Source organism: Phalacrocorax aristotelis, chromosome 5, assembly GCF_949628215.1.
Source record: "Phalacrocorax aristotelis chromosome 5, bGulAri2.1, whole genome shotgun sequence".
NCBI classification, from domain to species: domain Eukaryota; kingdom Metazoa; phylum Chordata; class Aves; order Suliformes; family Phalacrocoracidae; genus Phalacrocorax; species Phalacrocorax aristotelis.
The window spans coordinates 23,721,336-23,740,712 of NC_134280.1; the positions used below are offsets into that span (position 1 = coordinate 23,721,336).

General features: G+C 39.1%; 1 protein-coding gene across 4 annotated transcripts in view; it reads left to right on the top strand.

Annotated features, from left to right (window-relative positions):
* The window catches only part of METAP1D (methionyl aminopeptidase type 1D, mitochondrial), a 48,265-nt gene that overhangs the window by 25,374 nt on the left and 3,514 nt on the right, over positions 1–19,377 (top strand). For all 4 annotated transcript variants that reach the window (XM_075093447.1, XM_075093450.1, XM_075093448.1 and 1 more), the window contains 5 exons: positions 951–1,117; positions 3,705–3,854; positions 7,254–7,402; positions 8,074–8,116; positions 11,893–12,056. In XM_075093447.1, the coding sequence (XP_074949548.1) occupies positions 951–1,117; positions 3,705–3,854; positions 7,254–7,402; positions 8,074–8,116; positions 11,893–12,056 (673 nt within the window). The remainder of the gene's footprint in view (positions 1–950; positions 1,118–3,704; positions 3,855–7,253; positions 7,403–8,073; positions 8,117–11,892; positions 12,057–19,377) is intronic.

Here is a 19,377-nt window from a genome sequence, read left to right on the forward strand (position 1 = left end):
ACCCTCTGTTTAGATTGTAGAATGTTTGAGTAATGGAAATATGCACTTCGTGTAATTGTAGTTTAATTGGGCAGTGTCAATAATCCTTTTGAATTTAGTATATTTCCTGGTTTTGATGCTAGTATTGTCTTTTCTGATGCATTATTTTGGTTTTGATATCTCTGACAACCTTTGGGCCTCAGTGCCCTTTTTACCCTTTTTTTTTTTGAGAGGAGGCAAAATGTGTCACTGCCAAACAACTAACGTCGAGCAATAAATACTCTGATGAACTGTCATCCCAAATTCCCATGTGAATTAAATGAAAATCTGATTCAAATATTCCAAGTCAATTACAAATTTTAATCCCTTCAATTGTCTTTGGCCAAGATTAAAAATATCTCTTGAAGTTTGTTCTGTTGCCCTGCTAGGCAGGACAAATTGAACACCGTTCTTTGTGTCTTGGCACAAATGACAAGCACAACATTAATTTGGTTATGCTCAAATCTGTGACCAATACTGCAAAAATACAGGTGAAAATATGGTCTGAAAGCAACATTAAATAGTTTTTTCTCTCCCCTTTTCTTGCTATTGTCCCTTATTTGCCATTTCTCCAAGCCTTGAACAGTGCAGCTTCTAGCTGTGCAAACGGCTACAAGCAGGGGCAGTTGGAGCGTCACTCCTGGCTGTAAGCTTTGGAGAATTTACCCACGCTACTTTTTAATGCATCAAATCAAAACAGATCTGGTATTTTATAAAGCTCCAAAGTATTGTTTAAGTTTTTTGTTCTCATTGCTTCTCAGTGTTAATGCTCTTTCTTTAACAGTACAAGATTTGAACAATTTGAATTACCCTTGGCTACTACATGAGTTCTGTGGTTTGTTCCACATGGTGCCCTTCTTTTTGCATGCTTTCCATTTGGTAATGTGGTAGTATAAAAAAATGCTAACCATTTTTAACTTATCTCTTAACAGGTTCTGTAACTGGCTGCAACGTAATACTTTCTTCATGTAGTCGTATCTACCTGCACAGGCAGTCAAGCAATCAACAGCGAAGATGCTTCTTTTTTCAGGGACAAAGAAGGTCTGCTTATAGTATTGTTTGGCCAGCCACAGTTTCTCCAGCTCACCCGGTTCCTAAGGTACTGCAATTTCTATTACCTAATCTGTGCTTCAGTCAGTATAGACTTTGACTGCAGGCGTGATCAAGTGTACTCGTTGTCTGACAGCTGGGGATTTGGATCACCGTCCTGTTGCTTGGTCTGGTATTTGAAATAGGAGTGCTGGTGAGAGTAGTTTTCAGCTGCCTACCACATTAAACACAGTGGCATATCTAGTTATTAGAGAGTTTAAATCTGGGGCTTGTTCAGTTATGGTAATATAAACATGGAATATTATAATCATCTGTCAACACTTAACACTTCTGAGTCCAGATTCTCATTTTGGACAATTATACACAGTCCTACCAAAAGTCAGTAGGAATTATTCATTATCATCTGAGTCCTTTTCGGTATAAATCTCTAGCAAGCTAATTATAAACATGTTTATATTTTGCTGAAGGTTTTGTTGCATAGTTATGTCAGATTTAGGAAGAGAACGTACAATACCTGCTGGTAGCTGCTCTGCAACCCCACTGCACATTCTAAACTCATCTTTACTGTCCCTCAGTATTTTTTTTTCTTGGAATATATACTTTTATTTTTATTTACTTTACAGCCAAAAGGAATTTTTCATGCAATTTTAACATATGTTCCACTTATGGTTTCCTTTTTTTTCCCTCCTTTTTTCCCTCCCTTTCCCCCCTTTCCCCCCCCGTTTTTTTGTTTGGTTTTTTTTTATGTTTAATTACAGCATACAGATTAACTGTTTAGTACCTTTCCTTTAGCCAAAAGAAAACCAAAGTATCCTTTCTAAACAGTGCTTTTCAGGATGTGTATTAGTACTTTTTTAAGTTTTACTTTTCATTTGATTATAGATTTCTTGTCAAAATATAGAGCACTTCCATGGGCCAGAAATACTAACACTAAAAAGTTGTTAGATAGGAAAGCAGATAAGGATGGTGCATATAGGGCCCTTACACTTAAGAGGCTGTGGAAGCTCTGTGTGCAGGGAGACCATAGTGTTACTTGCTTTATATATTTGCAAAAGTTTAAAAATTTTAGAACTTACAAACTATTTTTCTGTACTTAGATGCTTCTTTTAGGGTGAAGAGGGAGAAATATGTTGTCATACTGAAAAGTTGTCTTCACAGATCAGAGTTCTCAGACTGTCTAAAAATCAGTCCAGTTCTTCAACTCTGAAAACTTGAGGGCAAAGTTACTGCTTTATACAGAGTATGCCAGAAATCGCATTGAAAAAACGTTTTTTTTCCGAGATGTTCTTGTGAAACTGTATACATAGACATTTGAATATATGCTGCTTTAGGCTTCTCTGTTAACAGATCTTACAGGTCATCAGGGTCAAGTCTCAGCAGTTACTAGATAAGTGCTCTCCAAGGGGAAAGCAAGGATGCTGCTGTGTATGGAGTTGCTAATCCAGCAAATGGTGGTGGTTTTTTTCTAAATTAAGTCCCAGACTACTGCAATAGGATGTTGTTAGGGTTGATATGCCATTAACTTGAGTGAAATGTAAATCTGAAATTCTGTTAATGTAAGTCCACTGAAGATAGTTTCTCTTTTTATCAGAGTAGAAATTAAATACCTGTAGGAACAACAGTAGTCTTCCTATTGAAGTCCCGCTAGAGGTAACTGGTTGCCCCACTCTACTCCTACACCCAGCTGTTGTATGGTCTTGTTGTGTACAGCCCAAGTCCCCACTTTGTTTTATGCCTGTCAGCTTGATTCTGTATGTTGTGAAGTCAGTGCAAAACTCACTCTGTGCCAGCGTCGCAGAGAATCAGCCTGGCTGGGATGGGTGAAGGGACTCCTCTCCAGCCAGTGAAATAGCCCATGACCCTCTGAGACAAAGTACATTTCCATCTCTGTGCAAGATGTTACTGTTTTTATTAGTTTGTTGTGTTTATACACACATCATTAAATTGTAGTGGATTAAAAAAAAAAAACAGAAATGACCTTTTACCTCTATATTGGGGCTGAGAACTTAATGTGTGGAAAAAATTAAGTTTATTACACTTTCCTGGACACAGCAAATTGGAATAGCCTTGCACAGTGCTGTAGATAGACAAACTTGGATACAACGTATGAACTAGATTAATAAGTAAAAACCTGTAAATTAAAATAAATTAAATCCTGTGGTTCTTAGTCAAAAAGCAATCTCATGGAATTTAATAGTTTTATCTGAACAAGAAGCTAAGGATTTGATCAGTTTTATTTTTTACCCTAATTCTGTATGTTTGTCCCGTCAGTTCCAGTGTTTAGATGCCTTTTGTAGAAATGTGCCTTTTTTCAAAAGAAAATAAAGAGTTTTAAAGTCTGTTTCTCACAGTTTTAAAACTTGCGGCTGTCTGTGCTGGAAGGCGGCTATGGTATCTGGGGTCTCAGCACTGGAAGGTTAACAGAATGTAAGTCGGTAGTAACAGGCGATGTTAAGTTCAAAAGGGCAGTGGAAGAAATACTGAGGCAGCCTTGAGGGTTTGCCCTGATGGCTTAGGAAGGTCGATACTACGACAGAAAGGGCAAGCTGCCATGAAGCAGGAGGCAATATCTGAGAAAATGATCCCATTGTCATGCTCAGTTTTCTGATCTTCATTTTCAATCCTTTTTCTCCAAGCACATAAAGAAGCCAGACTATGTGACGACAGGCATTGTACCAGACTGGGGAGACGACATAGAAATTAAGAATGAAGATCAGATTCAAGGGCTTCGTCAAGCTTGTCAGTTGGCCCGTCATGTCCTGCTTCTGGCTGGAAAGGGCTTAAAGGTAACAATTACAGAAGTCCCATAGCAGCTTGGATGTCTTTTTATGCTTTCACTTATTTGGGTTTTTTTTTCCTAATTTTTTTTTACTTTCCCTTAATGTGCATCCAACTTTAAGTTAGATACTGAAAAAATAAGGATTTATTAACTTTTTATTTAGTCCATGATATGCCTGTTTAATTACTTCTGTATTTTGGACCTGTGTAATACTTTGAGTGAGTTGCTGGCTCAGGTGTAATCTCTCTCTGTCTGTAATCTCCCTCTGTTCAGACTGCCAAATCATGTGAGTTCCTCATAAGGCCCATGCTACATTTTTTCCTTTCATTTCACAGCCCATCTTCTCTGTACATCATGCTTTCCAGCTCTGCATGTGTGCAAGTCCAAAGGACTGGGCTGCCTCCTCCATTCCTGTCCACCCTTCAGCCCCTTGCTGTCCCGCAGGGTCCAGTGCAACTCATAGAGCTGCTGTTGGAAAAAACAGCTGCCAAATTCCACACAATTTTCCAGAGTGCATTGATAATAAAGCCTCATGGTTTCCAGTAATGTTTCTACAGTATGCTTTTTGGGATATCTCCCAAGTTAAAATGTACTGGGAGGAGCCTACTACCAGGTTTTGCAGATGAAGGAGTGCTTTTCTTAGCCTTGCCTTGGTATTTCATGTAATAGCATACTAGATAGGTTAAAATGGGTTGAGTACCTATGAGATGCAGAGGTAGATGGGGACTGTAGGTCAATGTCATTGACTTACAATGGGAAAAAATTATCAGTTTACTGTGCATTTTTCTTTCACCTATCATCATGCTTTCCCAGAGGTTTAATTCTGGAGCAATAGCAAAACTGTCTGAAGCTTTAATCTTACATATGCTTGTGCATGTATAACTTCCTCATGTGCAATTATTTCCCAGTACAGTAAAACTTACTTATGTAAAGTTAAGGGCATCAGGGTGCAGAGTGGGTTTTGAATGAGAGCAGTTTTTCACTAATACTCTTTGGTTGTTATCATGTGTAAAATACACATGTATGCAGCACAGCGTAGCTTGTGATGTAGTTCATAGGATGTGCAAAATCATACATAACAACAAAATACTACATACAAGTAATGAACTTGTTGGAGCAAGAAGGTATGTAAGGTAAGAATTACATGATCAGGAGCTGTGGACTGGGAGGGAGGTAGCACCTGGAGTTGCAGCGCCGAGGCCGCTGCCTGGGTCAGCTGCAGAGAGGTGGTGAGCTCTGTTTTACACCAGTAAGTGTTTGGCCAAGACTCCCCTGACTAGGAGGATACTCTAAAACCCTCCCTCATCAGCAGGGAGCGTCTTCTGCTTTCCAGCCTGATGCTGCGCGTGGCCAGTTCATACCCATTTGTTCTTGTGCCAACACCACTCTTTAATTTAAACAGCTTCCTGCCTTTCCTTGAGTCTGTCCCCTTCACACAGTAATAGAGCTATTACAGCTTTTAGTGTGCCAGACTAAACAGACCGAGCTCTTTTAGGCTATTCTCATATGGTAAACTCTTCACTCCTATTTTATCTGAAGAGCCCCATCCCTCCACCTGTTCCTGTTGTCTTGCTGAACTCTCCTTGCACGCAGCCCTCCAAACCATCTCTCGCATTTGCTTTAGCTAATGACAGTAACATCCCCCAGTGTAACAAAGGTGCATTGTAATGCATGGGTGCAGAGAGACAAAGTTTGGGCTAAGTGTGGTTTTGATATTACCTTGTACTGCCTGTGGGACTTATATGGTATTATATATGACAGCATTTTCTGGGTTTGAGTTAAAGATTTGGGAATAAAGCAACAAATTCTATGACACAGAAGTGTTTTGTTAGACACTATCAGACTGTCCTGTCCCAGATAAGGGATGAGGTGTGCAGTAGGTACCTCCCCAACAGTGTCCAGCTAGCAAAAGCTCCTTCAGAAGTATAGCAGATACAGTTAAAAGCAGAACTTTTCACAGCCTGCCATGCAGAGAGCAAAGATCTGTCTGCTGAGTGTCCAAAAGCCACACTGAATTCCTTGAGCAGAGCAGTGGCAGACAACCCCCCCATCAGGTATGTAGCGGTTCAGTTTGTCTGTGGGCTGAAGATGATAGATGGATGAGTGAAGGCAGGAGCAACAAACCTGTATTTGTCCAGAACCAATGGCTGCAATATCCAATACAGAAAGCGCACCAGGGCTGTGGCTGCCACCCCAGTGCAGAGGCTGTGATGGCTACAGCAAAGCAGGGGGGTTGCACAGTAACCCCAAATTCTGGTCTTGAGCCAGTTCATTGCTTCTCATCTGCCCAACCATGTTTTTTGTGCTGAACAAGATGCAAACTGAGCAAATAGACCTGGTTTTACCCTCAGCACAGTACACAAGTGTACTCCACTGTATTCACTATGCATGATCATGGAATATTTCAATATATGAAGAAGCATGCCTCCTGCGCCATAGCCTATATTCCACGTGTTACTAAAACGTCCTCCAAAATCACAGCTACTGTACTGTATGTGTGCGAAGTATGATTTTCAAAGGCTCAAAACTCATTCAAATCAAAATCAATTTGCAGAGGAACCCTCAAAGGCACTTCTTTTCAATGAGGGAGGTTTCCCTACCACATTTCAAATTTCAGCTCTAACCGTTCCAGAGACAGAGTTGATCCAAAAGGAAGGCAAGAAGAATGTTATTTTAAGCGTGTGCGTTTTCCACTCTATGGATACTCAGAAAATGGCTGAATGATTTATGAGAGGGTTTTTTTAATATGGAACGTTGTGAGAAAAAGATAAATCTAGAAAATGTCAAGCATAAAAATTAAGTTTTCTAAAAATTATGGATAAGAGCTTGTAGATTCACTGTGATCATCCAGGCTATGGAGCCTTTAAGTAAAATATCCGCTCGATTTGAAGCCAAATATTCAAATATGTTATTAATTTAAAGAATACTTGGAAAACAATTCCATAAAATGCACAAGTACATTATGATAAATGTACTGGGCAGTTAAAAGAATTAAGATCCTTTCTTTTACAAATAAAAAGGGAAAGTAATGTTGTGTTTTAAAGGACTGAAAGCATTGAAACCAGACATTTCTATAGCAGCTACTGAAACAAGATGCCATGGAAAATTGGTGTCTTTGAGAAACCAAATGTGGAAAAAAGAACGGAAAGGAAGTAGACAGTATTTTAGGTTTTCTAGGAACCTTTGAGTGCTCATTTCTACTGCATGCTTTATTTAAGACCTTTTTCTCTTTAAAAAATAAGGTCCAATATATCAATAAAGTATATCAGACAGTTTAGTGTTTTGTATCAAAGCAGCGTATTTGAAACATCCAAGATTTCATTGAAATATGTGGCTGCAATCACATTCAGTAAATGTGAGAAACTATCTTTGCTTTTTTAACAGGATCTTATGTTTGATATTTTAGGTTGGCATGACAACTGAAGAAATAGATTCCATTGTTCATCATGAAATAATCAGACAGAATGCCTATCCGTCACCTCTGGGCTATGGAGGTTTTCCAAAATCTGTTTGTACTTCTGTAAACAACGTGGTATGTCATGGTATTCCTGACAGGTATTTCCCCAGTAACTTACATTTTACACTGGGAATAAAAATGTTAAACTGAAATTAATAAATTGTGTTTAATATTGAACATACTTCAGCTTAACTAAATGTCATACATAAACAAATTGCAGATGCATATCATTTTACCACACGATGCTGATAAATGTTACAGAAATGTATGTGAAGTAGAAAAAAAATTATTCTGTTTGTCCAGACACTTAAAAAAAATAGCATAATGACTGTAGAGTTAAGGGGGGGGGGGAACCAAACAGTAGAGTCTGATTCTTTTTTTCCTCCAGCAAAGTAAGTGTAGGGTAAGGAATAAATTTATTTGAATTTATGTGCTCTTTTATTTTTTGTTATTTGCAATACATTCAGCTACTCACAAAGTAAAACATGAACCCTAGTGAGAGAAAAAGAATAAATGTAATGGTAGATTTTTCAGATGTTGATATATTTTTCTGGTAGTTGTTTCTCATTATTTTATATTCAGCTACACTTGTTCTCTAAGTAGTGAGTGCTGAACATTAAAAATGGTTATTCTGTTTGCCTCTGCTTTCCTCTATCACAAAATATCTACCCCCTGATTTTTTATGTATGTGTCATTAGGTGTTTATTCTTATATTCCCTTTGTTGGGAACTGTCTGTCACCATTTTTTTTTCTTCTGTTTATGTTTCAGTCGACCTCTTCAGGATGGAGATATTATCAACATTGATGTCACGGTGAGTAATTCATATAAAAAAATAGTCTTTGATCAACTTTAGAATCACTAGTAGCAACAGGAAGAATAGTGGATTGGAGATGGGGGATGCACAGATGGATGTGCTGTTTACTTCTGAGCCAAGGCAAAAGCAGCTGGTTTCCTTTTTTGTTTTTAACTGTGTGTTTATTCCAGCTAGACCCAGGCCTGACTTGAATTTAGGACTGGAATCAGATGCACTGAGATCAATGTTGGCCTAAGTGAAATGTCAACCCAATCCTGCTATGTGTCATGTTTTTGAGAAGGTGTAATTGTTATTGATCCACTGTGTAGTTAATGCAGAGCACCACAGTACTGGGCAGCAGCTGAAGATAGATATGTATGAGATGAGCTAACATGAAGAAAGCCAGCATTTTTCCTTCACTCTGCCAAGATTGATCTTCCTCTTCCTGCTGATTTTGAGTGGGGCCTGTCATTATCTTACTCTGTCATTAGAGGCTACATTGGCCTGTGTATGTCAGTCTATTTGGACAGCAACTCTTTTGCTAGCAGTGTTCCCTACATTTATTAAAATCCCCAAAGGTAGTGTTGTGTTCCATTTCTGGTATAAAAGCCCTGAACCTTTTGCACAGAAACAGAAATAGTGTGATATAACCGTGACTTAATATTTCCAGCGAATGGCCAATTATAGCTATTTAAATAAACACTGGCTGGATTTTCTTAGGAGCAAGAAAGTACAGAAACTGGAAAGCTAATTCTTGTTTCATTTATGAAAAAAAAATGTTTCTTGCAGAAGCTTTTTTTCCTTTTACTGTGCAAGTTTTTATTTTCCCAAAGTGCTGTTTATTTCTAATATGAACACAGACATCTTTTGAATCCCACCATTATTTTACAATAATATGTCACATACAAGGGAGTAACATCTCATAAAAACAAGCTTTTTTAATCATTAAAGAAACTCTTGGTAACTTGATACTATTTTCCATGGGCCCAAATTTCATACTGGCAGAAGCAAAGAAATCTTCAGCAGACCTACCTCTGAGCATGAGATTCAAGCTTTTTAAAATATTTTTTTCTATTAAAATTAGGGTCAGTGACCTTTTTCCCATGGTATACTCATGTGTGATCCAGAACTGGGTTTGGTTTGGGGTTTTTTTTAATCTTTCTAAATTCTTCCCCATCTCCATACTTTCTAATTGTAGAATTCTGACTATCAGATTTACACGGAGTGATCTGTCATTTTTGAAGTATATATTTGGCCTACGTTTTTACTTTGGTGAACTGGTGTAACTTTGCTCTTTTTATTAGACTAAATCAGTTTGCAACAGCTAATGATTTAACATCTGATTTCTGTGTATCTCATTAAGGTTCATTTTATTTTTTATCTGTCCGCATAATAATGATGCCTTAAATTTTTTTTTAAAAAGGTATAGATCCATATCACAGCTACTTTCTATTAAAAACTAAGTGAAACATTTTTATATTAACATGGTGTGTGTATCTTTTACACTCTGCTTTACCAATAATGTTTGACTAGATGATACTGGTCTTTTTGAAGACATTTTTTTTTCTTTTTACCCTCATAAAATAACATAAATCTTGATGTTTCTATGAATGTGAAGATTCCTGCAAGGATGGGAATTGCTGGTTAGCTTTGTAAGATTTTTTTTTTAATCATTTAAAACTGAACTGTGCTGTGTTTAATAATCGCTCAGTTCAAAATAGCTGAGGAAAAACCTACTACTTTTCAGCCTTGCTAACTGATCGTTTAGCTTATTTTTAATGAGCAAAACTGGGACATTTAACAGGTGGACAGAATAAAAATCTAAGTAAATATTGCACAATAAATTGTTTATAATTGTGTACAGGTTCTATAAAGTGATTAAATAATCTAGTTATTAAGTGTAAACAATTTACACTATGTACAAGTCCTTTGAAGAAAAATCCATTTTTGCACAATTAAGATGGTAGATTTTCATAGATGAAATACAAATCTTATTGGTTTGAATCGTGTAGTCTTTAAAATGTATTTTAGTGTAGAAACAATAGCATTATCCATCACTGAATCGTCAGCATAGTGCAATTTTCAGCCAGCCATTACCAGGTTAATGTTTCTTACAACTTGGTTCTTCCATTGACTTTTAAGGAATTAGCGTGTTACAGTTGCTGTGGTTGTAGCTTATTAACGTCAAAAATATGTAATTACTGTTGATGGGCTGCAGTAAATATTATTTTTTTTTAAGCTCTCCTATGTTTAAAATCTGTATTTGTTTTTCCAGGATGATGATGTTTAGCACTGGGGTTTTGTGTGTAGTGCTTGCTAGACCTAAAAATGAGCTAGTTCAGTTTAAGTATGAACTAAATTAAAACCTGCCCAATGGGCAGTAAATAAAAAAAAAAAGATTTAGTGGCAGAGTCTGGACTGGCAGAGGAAGGTGTAGAGCAGGGGATTGCAGCCTCTCTCTGTGCCAGGGTGGTGGCAACACGGTTGGGCCCTTGCTGGTGCCCACCTTTCTTTAAAACACCCCTCACTCCTAACTGCCTGCATTTTCTTCACGTCTCAGCCTGAACGCAAACCTGGCCTTGGGATAAACTGTCTGTAGCCAATTTATTTTTTTTGTTTAGTTTGGAATTGACCTGACCAAGAAGAATGTAAGTCTGTCTTTCACAAATAGCTCACCAGTGGCAAAAGTTCAGTGCTTTTTGCTTTGTGAGTTATTAGTCCTAGAAGAATAGCTGCCCACTGTTCAGGGGGAAAAAAACGTTTTAGAAAATCAAAACTGTGCACCATTACAATTTGTCTTTCTGTAGGGAAATTTGGCTTGGTCTTAAAATTATGTGTCTGCCTGCTGTACTGCAGAGCTGCAAACCCCATTTTAATGTGGCGTTGCAGAGCTCCATAGCACAGATCCAGGGTTTCCTGTGCCTGGCAGAGAATTTCTGGAGAGCTGAGTTTTAAAGCCTATGAAATGTCAAAAAAAAAAAAAAAAAAAAAAAAAAAAAGGTAGTACCTCATAAATTCAACAGGGTGCTATGTTTTCAGCATGTGAAACTTTGTGGTGCCAGAATGGTACATTTATTCTCTTTGAAAATTAATCTCTGGAAATCAGAAGTAAAATCCAATGTTAATGCCACATTGTATTTTAAAAATTAGATGAAAGAAAACATGGAACGGTGGGCATTGGATTTGGCCCGTGCTTTCTGTGTGGCTGCCTCTGGATGTTGGCAGCAGCACGCGCTTCTCACCCAGCTGCACACAGCATCACCTCAAAACCCCTCCGGGGACACTGGCTGCGGAGGGATGGGTCTCACTGCCAGCCACCAGTAGGGTTCCCAGCACGCATGGCCAGCACCGGGGCTTGATGTCCTACCCCTGCTGGGTCCAAGCAGGTCCTCCGCCCCAGAGGTGCGCAGCTGGGGCAGGTGGGCACCTGAGGACCCCCTTCAGCCCATGCACGGCCCCCATCTGTCTTCTTGCATACAGCCCAGTTAGTCTTGCATCTTGTGGTTGAGCAATGTCATTGTCTGGTGCACTTCTGGACAGAGACGCACAACTTTTGCATTTCTTGAATTTTTAATTGTCAGCCCTTGTGGTGCACCTTGCAACCTTTCACGCCTTTTTTGTTATTATTCTGCAATGTTTTGCTTTTCTGGTCTCATTCTCACAAATACAGCTTACCAGTGGTCTGTCTGTTGCAGTATATAGCTCGATGTTAGAAAGAATGGATTTAATTAAGGAGAGAATCTGTTTCTGGATGCAAAATGAGAAAATGTCTTTACATTTCTGCATATGTTTAGGTGTATTACAATGGCTACCATGGTGATACTTCTGAAACCTTTTTGGTTGGCAATGTGGATAAAACTGGTCAAAAGTTAGTGGAGGTTGCCAGGAAATGTAGAGATGAAGCAATTGCAGCTTGCAGACCAGGGGCTCCCTTCTCTGTAATTGGAAACACAATCAGGTAAGCCTTATATTGACAAGTAAAGGGAGGGCTGGCAAGTGGGACAAAGGTTATTGTTGGTTTGGTATAAAGCTGATGACATGTTTTATGATTCAAAACCATCATTTCAGTCTGATATCAGTATGTGAACTGCCAAGCTATAATGTTGTTCCTTGGGTAAGAGAGTTTTTTTTTTTAAAGTGAATTACACTAGGGTCAGCAAAGATAACTGGAGAAAGAGTCAAAGATATTCATAAGGTGGATTTAAATTAACAGATGTGATTTGCGGTGGGATTTTGTTTATTTTTTATTTGTGTGTGAAGCTACACCACATCTGTCTAACAATGTAAGAAGGTGAGAAACCATTGTTTTCATTGTATAGCAGTAATGGATGTTACAAAGGAATTAGTCAACATAAATAAGTCTCTCTGTTTAAAAAGTACAAAAATATTTAACTCGAGAGCTTCTGATCTTACAAAGAGCAGTGCATGCTAACATCACAGGGAAAAAAGAGCTCACATTCAGAGATTTTTCCCTGTTTTGCATGTCTTCTAGCCTTCACATAAATGCAGTCATGATTCCTTTTCTGCTGGTGGTTTTGAATAAAAACACATCTTAGTTTTTGAAGGTACCTATGGATTATTTCAAAATGTTTGCCAAAAAAAAAAAAGACATATATCGTATACATTTCATTAAGCGATACTTCACTGGACTATTAATGGTCCCAACATGCTATTGAATACATTCTGATTACTTAAAAGCTGCAAAGCTTAGTCACCTTGAAAGGATGCTGGTTTTTTTTTTTCTTTTGTAAATCTTCAAATACTTTAAGGAAGAAAGAGAACAGCAAATATCAGTTAGATGTATTTATAGCTTTAAAAATATTGTAACAGAGTCTGAATCAAACTTTAGTAAAACCTCTTTGGGTTATATCTGAGAAGCTTTTATTGAAGACTTTGTATAAAATTGTGTTTTTGACAGTTTTAAATTATAGGCTAACTAGCCTGGAGAAAAAGGATAGTGTCTTTCTGTTCTTTCATAGGAAATGTTGAATCAGACCCCTACTGGGAAAAGAAATTTAATGCATATCTCACTATCTTACTGTCCATGAATATAATAGAAGTGAATTCAAAATGTAGTTTTATTTTTGCAAATGGGATGAGTCGATAGATGCACCTCGTATTTTTGAACACCTAGGGTTCAACAAATTTACTGGTGGTGCTCTTGCATTTTAACAAAATTTATTCTTGAGTAGAAGGGGGCACAGAACACTGGATTCTTATTCAAGCATTCTATCGAGCTCTGCATTCATGGCTGTGTCTAAAGGGCATGTCAGCCTTTGATTCTCTCTGAGAGGTAATTATCCTTTTCCTGTCACGGAACAACAAATGATAGCTAACTACAGAGGCACATTTGCAGTAGTCACATTCATCAACTGCAGAAAAAAAATTCAATTTAATTGTGCAACACAGCTGCACATAGGCTTTTTGAGCATTTCTGTTGTTCTCCCTGTCTTGCTATTCCTCCCTCCAGATCTATTTTTTAAACTTTTTTTCTGGTTATTTTTTTCCCCCTTTTTGTCTCTTCTTCCATTTTTACTCTCTGTACTTTCTTGTTAAAGTAATTTTCCTTTGTGGCTCTCATTCTTTTTTCCCCATTGAAGGCTATGAATGTAGAAAATTATCACAATTACTCATATAATTGAGCCTCTTTGTAGCAAGTGCAACTCCAGTAGCCTTTCTCCATCATGAAAATGGTTTCATTATAGGGTTTTTCATATTCTCTGACACCATCTACACAGAGGAACAGGCGTGCAGATGAGATGTACTAGGAACAGGGTAGATCAGTAAGGTCACAGTAGGAATAATTAGCTCTGCTATGGAAAGAGCATCTAGGCCTTTTACTGCTACATAAATGTACTGTCCGTGGCTTTTAGTCACAAAAAAACTTACTAACAAATGGAGCTCCCGCCTACTACTTTGAAAAAAAGATTTGTATCAACACTACAATTTTCCATCATTAAGACTAATAACACAGAGCCTAGTATACATCAAGGGGAATAAAAAGAAAAATCTCACATTCAAGTGGCGGCTGGGTGCTGACCTTTGTTCCCTTTTTTTGTGTTCAACTTAACTCTTTACAAAAAAGAGCCACACGCCACACCAACATGCAGGTGAACTCCAGCTAGTGCTAGCAAAGCATGGCATTCAATTGGAAAATCTGATAAATCTCCATGCAGGATAATGCATTTCATTACAGATTCACTACATTAATTCTAGCTGTATTTAAAAAAAAAAAAAAAAGAAAAAAAAGAAGAAGAAGAACAGAATTGAATGTGACATTGGATTTTTGCTGTGTTGGTACAGAGGTCAGTTTACTTGCAAAGTGTAAATATATAGTCAGCGCCCCCTTTGAAAAGCAGATTAATCAAAGCTAGTAGGTGTTCAAAACTACATATGAAATAGCAGGTCATTAACTTTATTCCTCAAGATTTTATCGTGTAGACGGTTTAAATGTGCTGATTTGTTTAGAACTACTTTAACGCTGCCTCTGCTGGAAGATCGCCTTGGTTTGGTGAAGCTGTGTGTTTCTGGTTATTTATCGTTTGATATTTGCTTGCAGACAGACATACGTACATAATACATACATCAAAATCTTAAGTTTCAGGAGGGTTAGATATCACAAATGTCTGAGAACAAGCATCTACAAGCTGAAAACGTTTAGGCCCATCAGAATGGAAACGTATCTAGGTTTCTGTCATCAATATTTTCTATGAAGGTGCTCAAGTGATATGCAGAACGTATCTTAGGCACAAATATTAAGAATATTTCCTTTCTAAAATAGGTTTGGAAATAATTATATTGCACAGGTAAGCTTGCATTCAGTATTCTAACATAGTCTTTGTTATGGAAGCTTGATAGCTGACGCTGAGTATTTCTTGGATAACAGTTACTTCTCCCATCAGCTACAAGTTGCAAATACAAGATTGCACGGATTCATGAGTTACTTTGCTTAGAAAAACTTGAATCTTTGCTAGCCTGCTCTTACTGAAAGTGTTGGCAAAACTGTCGGTCAGCTCCAGTGGGAACGGAATTGGGCCCCTATGTTCCATTTTCTTCTACTGTTTCTGACATTTCTCTTTCAGACAGAAATAAATCTAGTTTGAAATCTACTTTTTAGACAGTGAGTTTAGGTATGTGGAAGTGTTGTGAGTGTAGAGAGCTAAAAAACGTAAATGTGATATTGTTAAATAAACCAATTTCCAACTCCTAGGAAAAAATAGTAGTGGTGAAAGTATTAATAAATGGTTTAAAATGTTTAACTCCTAAGTATATGTTTTGATATTAATTTAGAACAATATAAAGCAGATTTTCAAAAAAATCTGTTTCTATCAGATTATGCACATTTAAACAATAAGTGGCTCAGGCAAAATAAGTCATTTTAATGTCATCTGTGATAGATTTTCCTTGACAGCTACTGTAAATTACAATTACACTGCTTCTCTCTGCACTTGAAAGTAAGCATTGCAATAAATTATCTTTTATTTCAATCCATCATGTCTGCTTTCAGAAACAGAGAACCTCAAATAAAAGTTCAGCACTATTGTAAGAAAAATACAGTAATTTGTGTTCCAGTTTGAAACTAAAATGTACCTTTCTTTCAAAAAACAATTGTTGGCTTTCAAAAATATTACTAATTATACCTCAACATTTATTGTCATTATAGGGAATCCCTGAACTTGTGCATTCTCTTAGTCTAGGATTACTATTTAAGAGAAAAATGCTTTAATATTTTCCCAGTAGAATTTTGTAATTTCTCAAATTCGATAATATGGTACTATTCAAAATTAGTACTTTTCTCACAAGAAAATCTATTTAGGCTGATGCGCTTTTTTTAAAAAAAAAAAAAAGGCAAGCATGCCATTCAGTGGTCATTTTGCTAACAGTGATCCTGGTAACACATGCATATGTCTAATTTAAAAAAAAAAGATGCAGCCGTAGGGATTCCTAAGTGAGAATACAATTATCATAGGTCTGTTACTGCTTTCAGTGTTTCCCAAGCATGTTCACTGCCCAGAAGTGTAAGACAGGTTTGTTTAGCAACTTCAGCCATTCGTCTCATGCTGCTCTGCAAGACTGTTGTTGATAAAGTTTCATCCCTGGGGAGAGAAGCTGGCACCACAGAGGAAACATCCCTAGCTGGGAATCAGTTCACCAGGATGTTCAGCCTGAGTAGCAAAGCAGTCTGTGGCATCTTGTCTTCCCTTGTGCCACCAAGAGCCCAGAGAGGCAGTTGTTATCAATGCTGGAAATGGGATTTGTTTCACTTTGTTTCTTCCATGAGGACTTAGGAAGAAACTGGAACAGGACTGCCTTGAGGAAAGAGTGACAAAATTTGGTAGAAAGAAAACAATATGCAGGGTTTGGGGTGGTTTTTTTTTTTCCAAGTCCTAAGACTGAAGGGATGATTTTTGCTCTGGAGCTGGGATGCCTGTTATCCCACAGATGCTCCTAGAGGCTATCTGCACAGGGCCAGCCCCCTAAGGAAAATCTTTTGACCTGCTTTTCAGCTTCTTAGCAGGAGGGTTTTATCCCATTCACCCAAGAACTCCTTTCGGGGGAGGCTCCAGAGTATCAGGGAGAGCTTTGCAGAGAGTCCATCCTGCCTGTTGCTGCTCTGTGGCATTTTTCCTGTTGGTCTGCTGGCAGGAAGGCAATGCATGTCTCCACACTTTTCCCTACTTTCAGAGAATTAGCTCTTCCCTAGCAATGTGGGAAGAGGATGCTCAGGAGGGAACAGACACCCAAGTCTCCTGTCTCTGTCCACTCTCAGAAGCATGATACCACCATACAAGAGGCTCAGCCTATGGGTTTAGAATGACAGTCTGGCCCTCAGTTACGTTCCTTTACCGGCTGGGCTGCTGCCAGTCCACCCTGATGCCAGATGCTTTGCTGTCAGCGAAAGAGGAGCAGCCCTGCAGGTACTCTTGACTCTGCAGCCACTGGGCTAGAACACATGGCAGCAAAACATAAAATCAAGTACTGGGCTCATTAAATTATTATGCTTTTAATCCTGCCCAATTCACCTCTGCCCAAGGATGCAACGTGGCTTAAAGAATAAAATGTGTGATGATAAATGATGTCAGTGGTTATTTTTAACAATGGTTATTCTGAAGAACCTTTTTTTTCTTTCTTTCTTTATGCTGTTGGTACAGTGTGGGTCTGCTGCCCCAGCCTTTGCTCTGGAAGTGATTTGGCTGGGGGAAGCCCCGCGGGCTGAGGGGAGCTGGCAGACTGGCTCATCCACCCAGCGGTGCAGCTCTCCTTTCCCACGGCAGATGCCAGGCAGCCCAGCTGAGCTGTGCTGACTCCTGCCTCCCACCTCCACTGCTTTCCCGCTTGCAATCAGGACTCCTCCAGCTGCGTGGTGTTACGGCGCCTGTCTGTAAGGAGCAGCACGTGGAGCTGGGGCTGCAGTCTTGTAAGGTTGCCTTCCAGGGAAGGTTGGAAAGAAAGGCCACCACTGAGAGATCCTGAGCTGGGCAATGAGACAGCAAGACCAAACTCTTGAGCTGTCAGCAGCAAATGGCAAACTTGGGCAAAAATGCTCCACTCCATGGCATCCCAATTTTGTAACAAGATTCCACAGTGTGGGAGTCCTGCAGGCTGAAGAGGCTGGCCTGGATCAACAGTTCAATTGACTCTTCTCAGAGCTATTCCAAAGTCCTCCCTGACAGCATTTACAGCCAACATGTACAAGTGCATTTACCTTTGCAGGTTGTAGCTTTGCAAGTTGGGGTTAGTAGCTCTGTTTTTTATTAAAGCTGGGTGTTTTACTATAACTCCACAAGAATGTAAGACCTCACTGGGATTTTTTAAATACTCCAAAGTAAAGCAAGTAGTTCTGGAGTGAAATTCCCCATAAGCTGCTTCTGAAGCACATGCAAATACTGAAACCAGATTGAACATGGCTGAGTTCTGTACTTGCAGCTTATTTTTCTCCACAGGTTTCCTCTGTGTCACTTCAGGTTCACTGGCCACATTACATTCTATGTAAAGAATACTCAAGCTCTGTATGTAGACATTATTAAGTGGTTAAGAGGGGGGGCACAGGCATCTGTCAGTACAGATGTCAAAGCCCTGTGAGCTCCAAGGTCCCCTATTTTGATCACAGACAGTAACCACTGAGGTACTGCTGCCAGCAGGGTCATTTCCAAGCTGTTTGGCAAGAAAGTGGCAGAATTCACCATTGAAACATACGAGAACCACTTCTTTCACCACATGAGGACGGGATACTGTCCTAACACTGCCTTCTGTGTGCCCCAGTGCTCATGTGCCCAGTGCCCAGCACGCAGCTGCTGCTGCTACTGCCACCCTCCTCGGCACCAGCCCGCAGGAGAATACGTAGCCACAGTGCTCTGCTTGGAATAATAGCATTGTGTCTTGCTACAGAAGGTGGATTTTTTGGGGGTGAAAATCCTGTAATAATATAAAATATTTTTTTAAAATGGGATACTGTGTAAGGAGATCGGCAAAGCTGAATAATCAATGGGATTGCTCATGCCTGTGCAAAAAGATTTGCAGAAGAAGGTGAAACAAAAGCTTATCACGTTGCGGGGACGGCTCCTCTCATCTCTCTTCAGAGAACCACTTCACCTGTATGGGAATCATTATCTGCATTGCTCTTGGTCACCAGAGATCTTCCGTTTTGCTTAGTGTATGCTTCTGAGAAATCTGGCTTTCTAATTCCTCTCCGTTCCCCGTGCTTCTTCCTTGGCCTTCATTATCCTAGCCAGTGGGCCGAGTCTTTGACCCAGATGTGGGTGAGGTGATAGAAAGGCAAGGGAGAAAGTCTTTCCATTGATGGTAGGCCTTCACTGCATAAACCTTCATTGTTTTTTTGCACATAAATTATGTGTAAGGTAAAAACCTGGACTTTGAATACAACCAAATTAAGCCAAATTCCTAGCGGTAACAGTAAGCCGCTTTGCCAGTACTTAGCAGTTTGGGGGCAGCTAAACTTGAAATTTCCATTCTTCTCCAGAGTTAATGAAAGGTATGGGATGAGTCGTTGTATCAGGGCAATACATACATAAAAGCTGATATACAAATCCTGTAAAATGGGCTCTTAAGGTCTGAACACTACAGCACTATTAACAATTGACCCAGCTCTCCTCTCTCACTGCTGTTTCACTGTAGTGGAGCACCATGTCCCTCAATTTCAGTGGCATTAAATTCTGGGACAGTGACTGAGGGGCACTGGAGCCAGCACTGCAGGGTCTGTGGAGCCTGATGTGCAAAGGAATTACTGCCTTCAGCAAGCTGAGGCCACTTTGCACCTG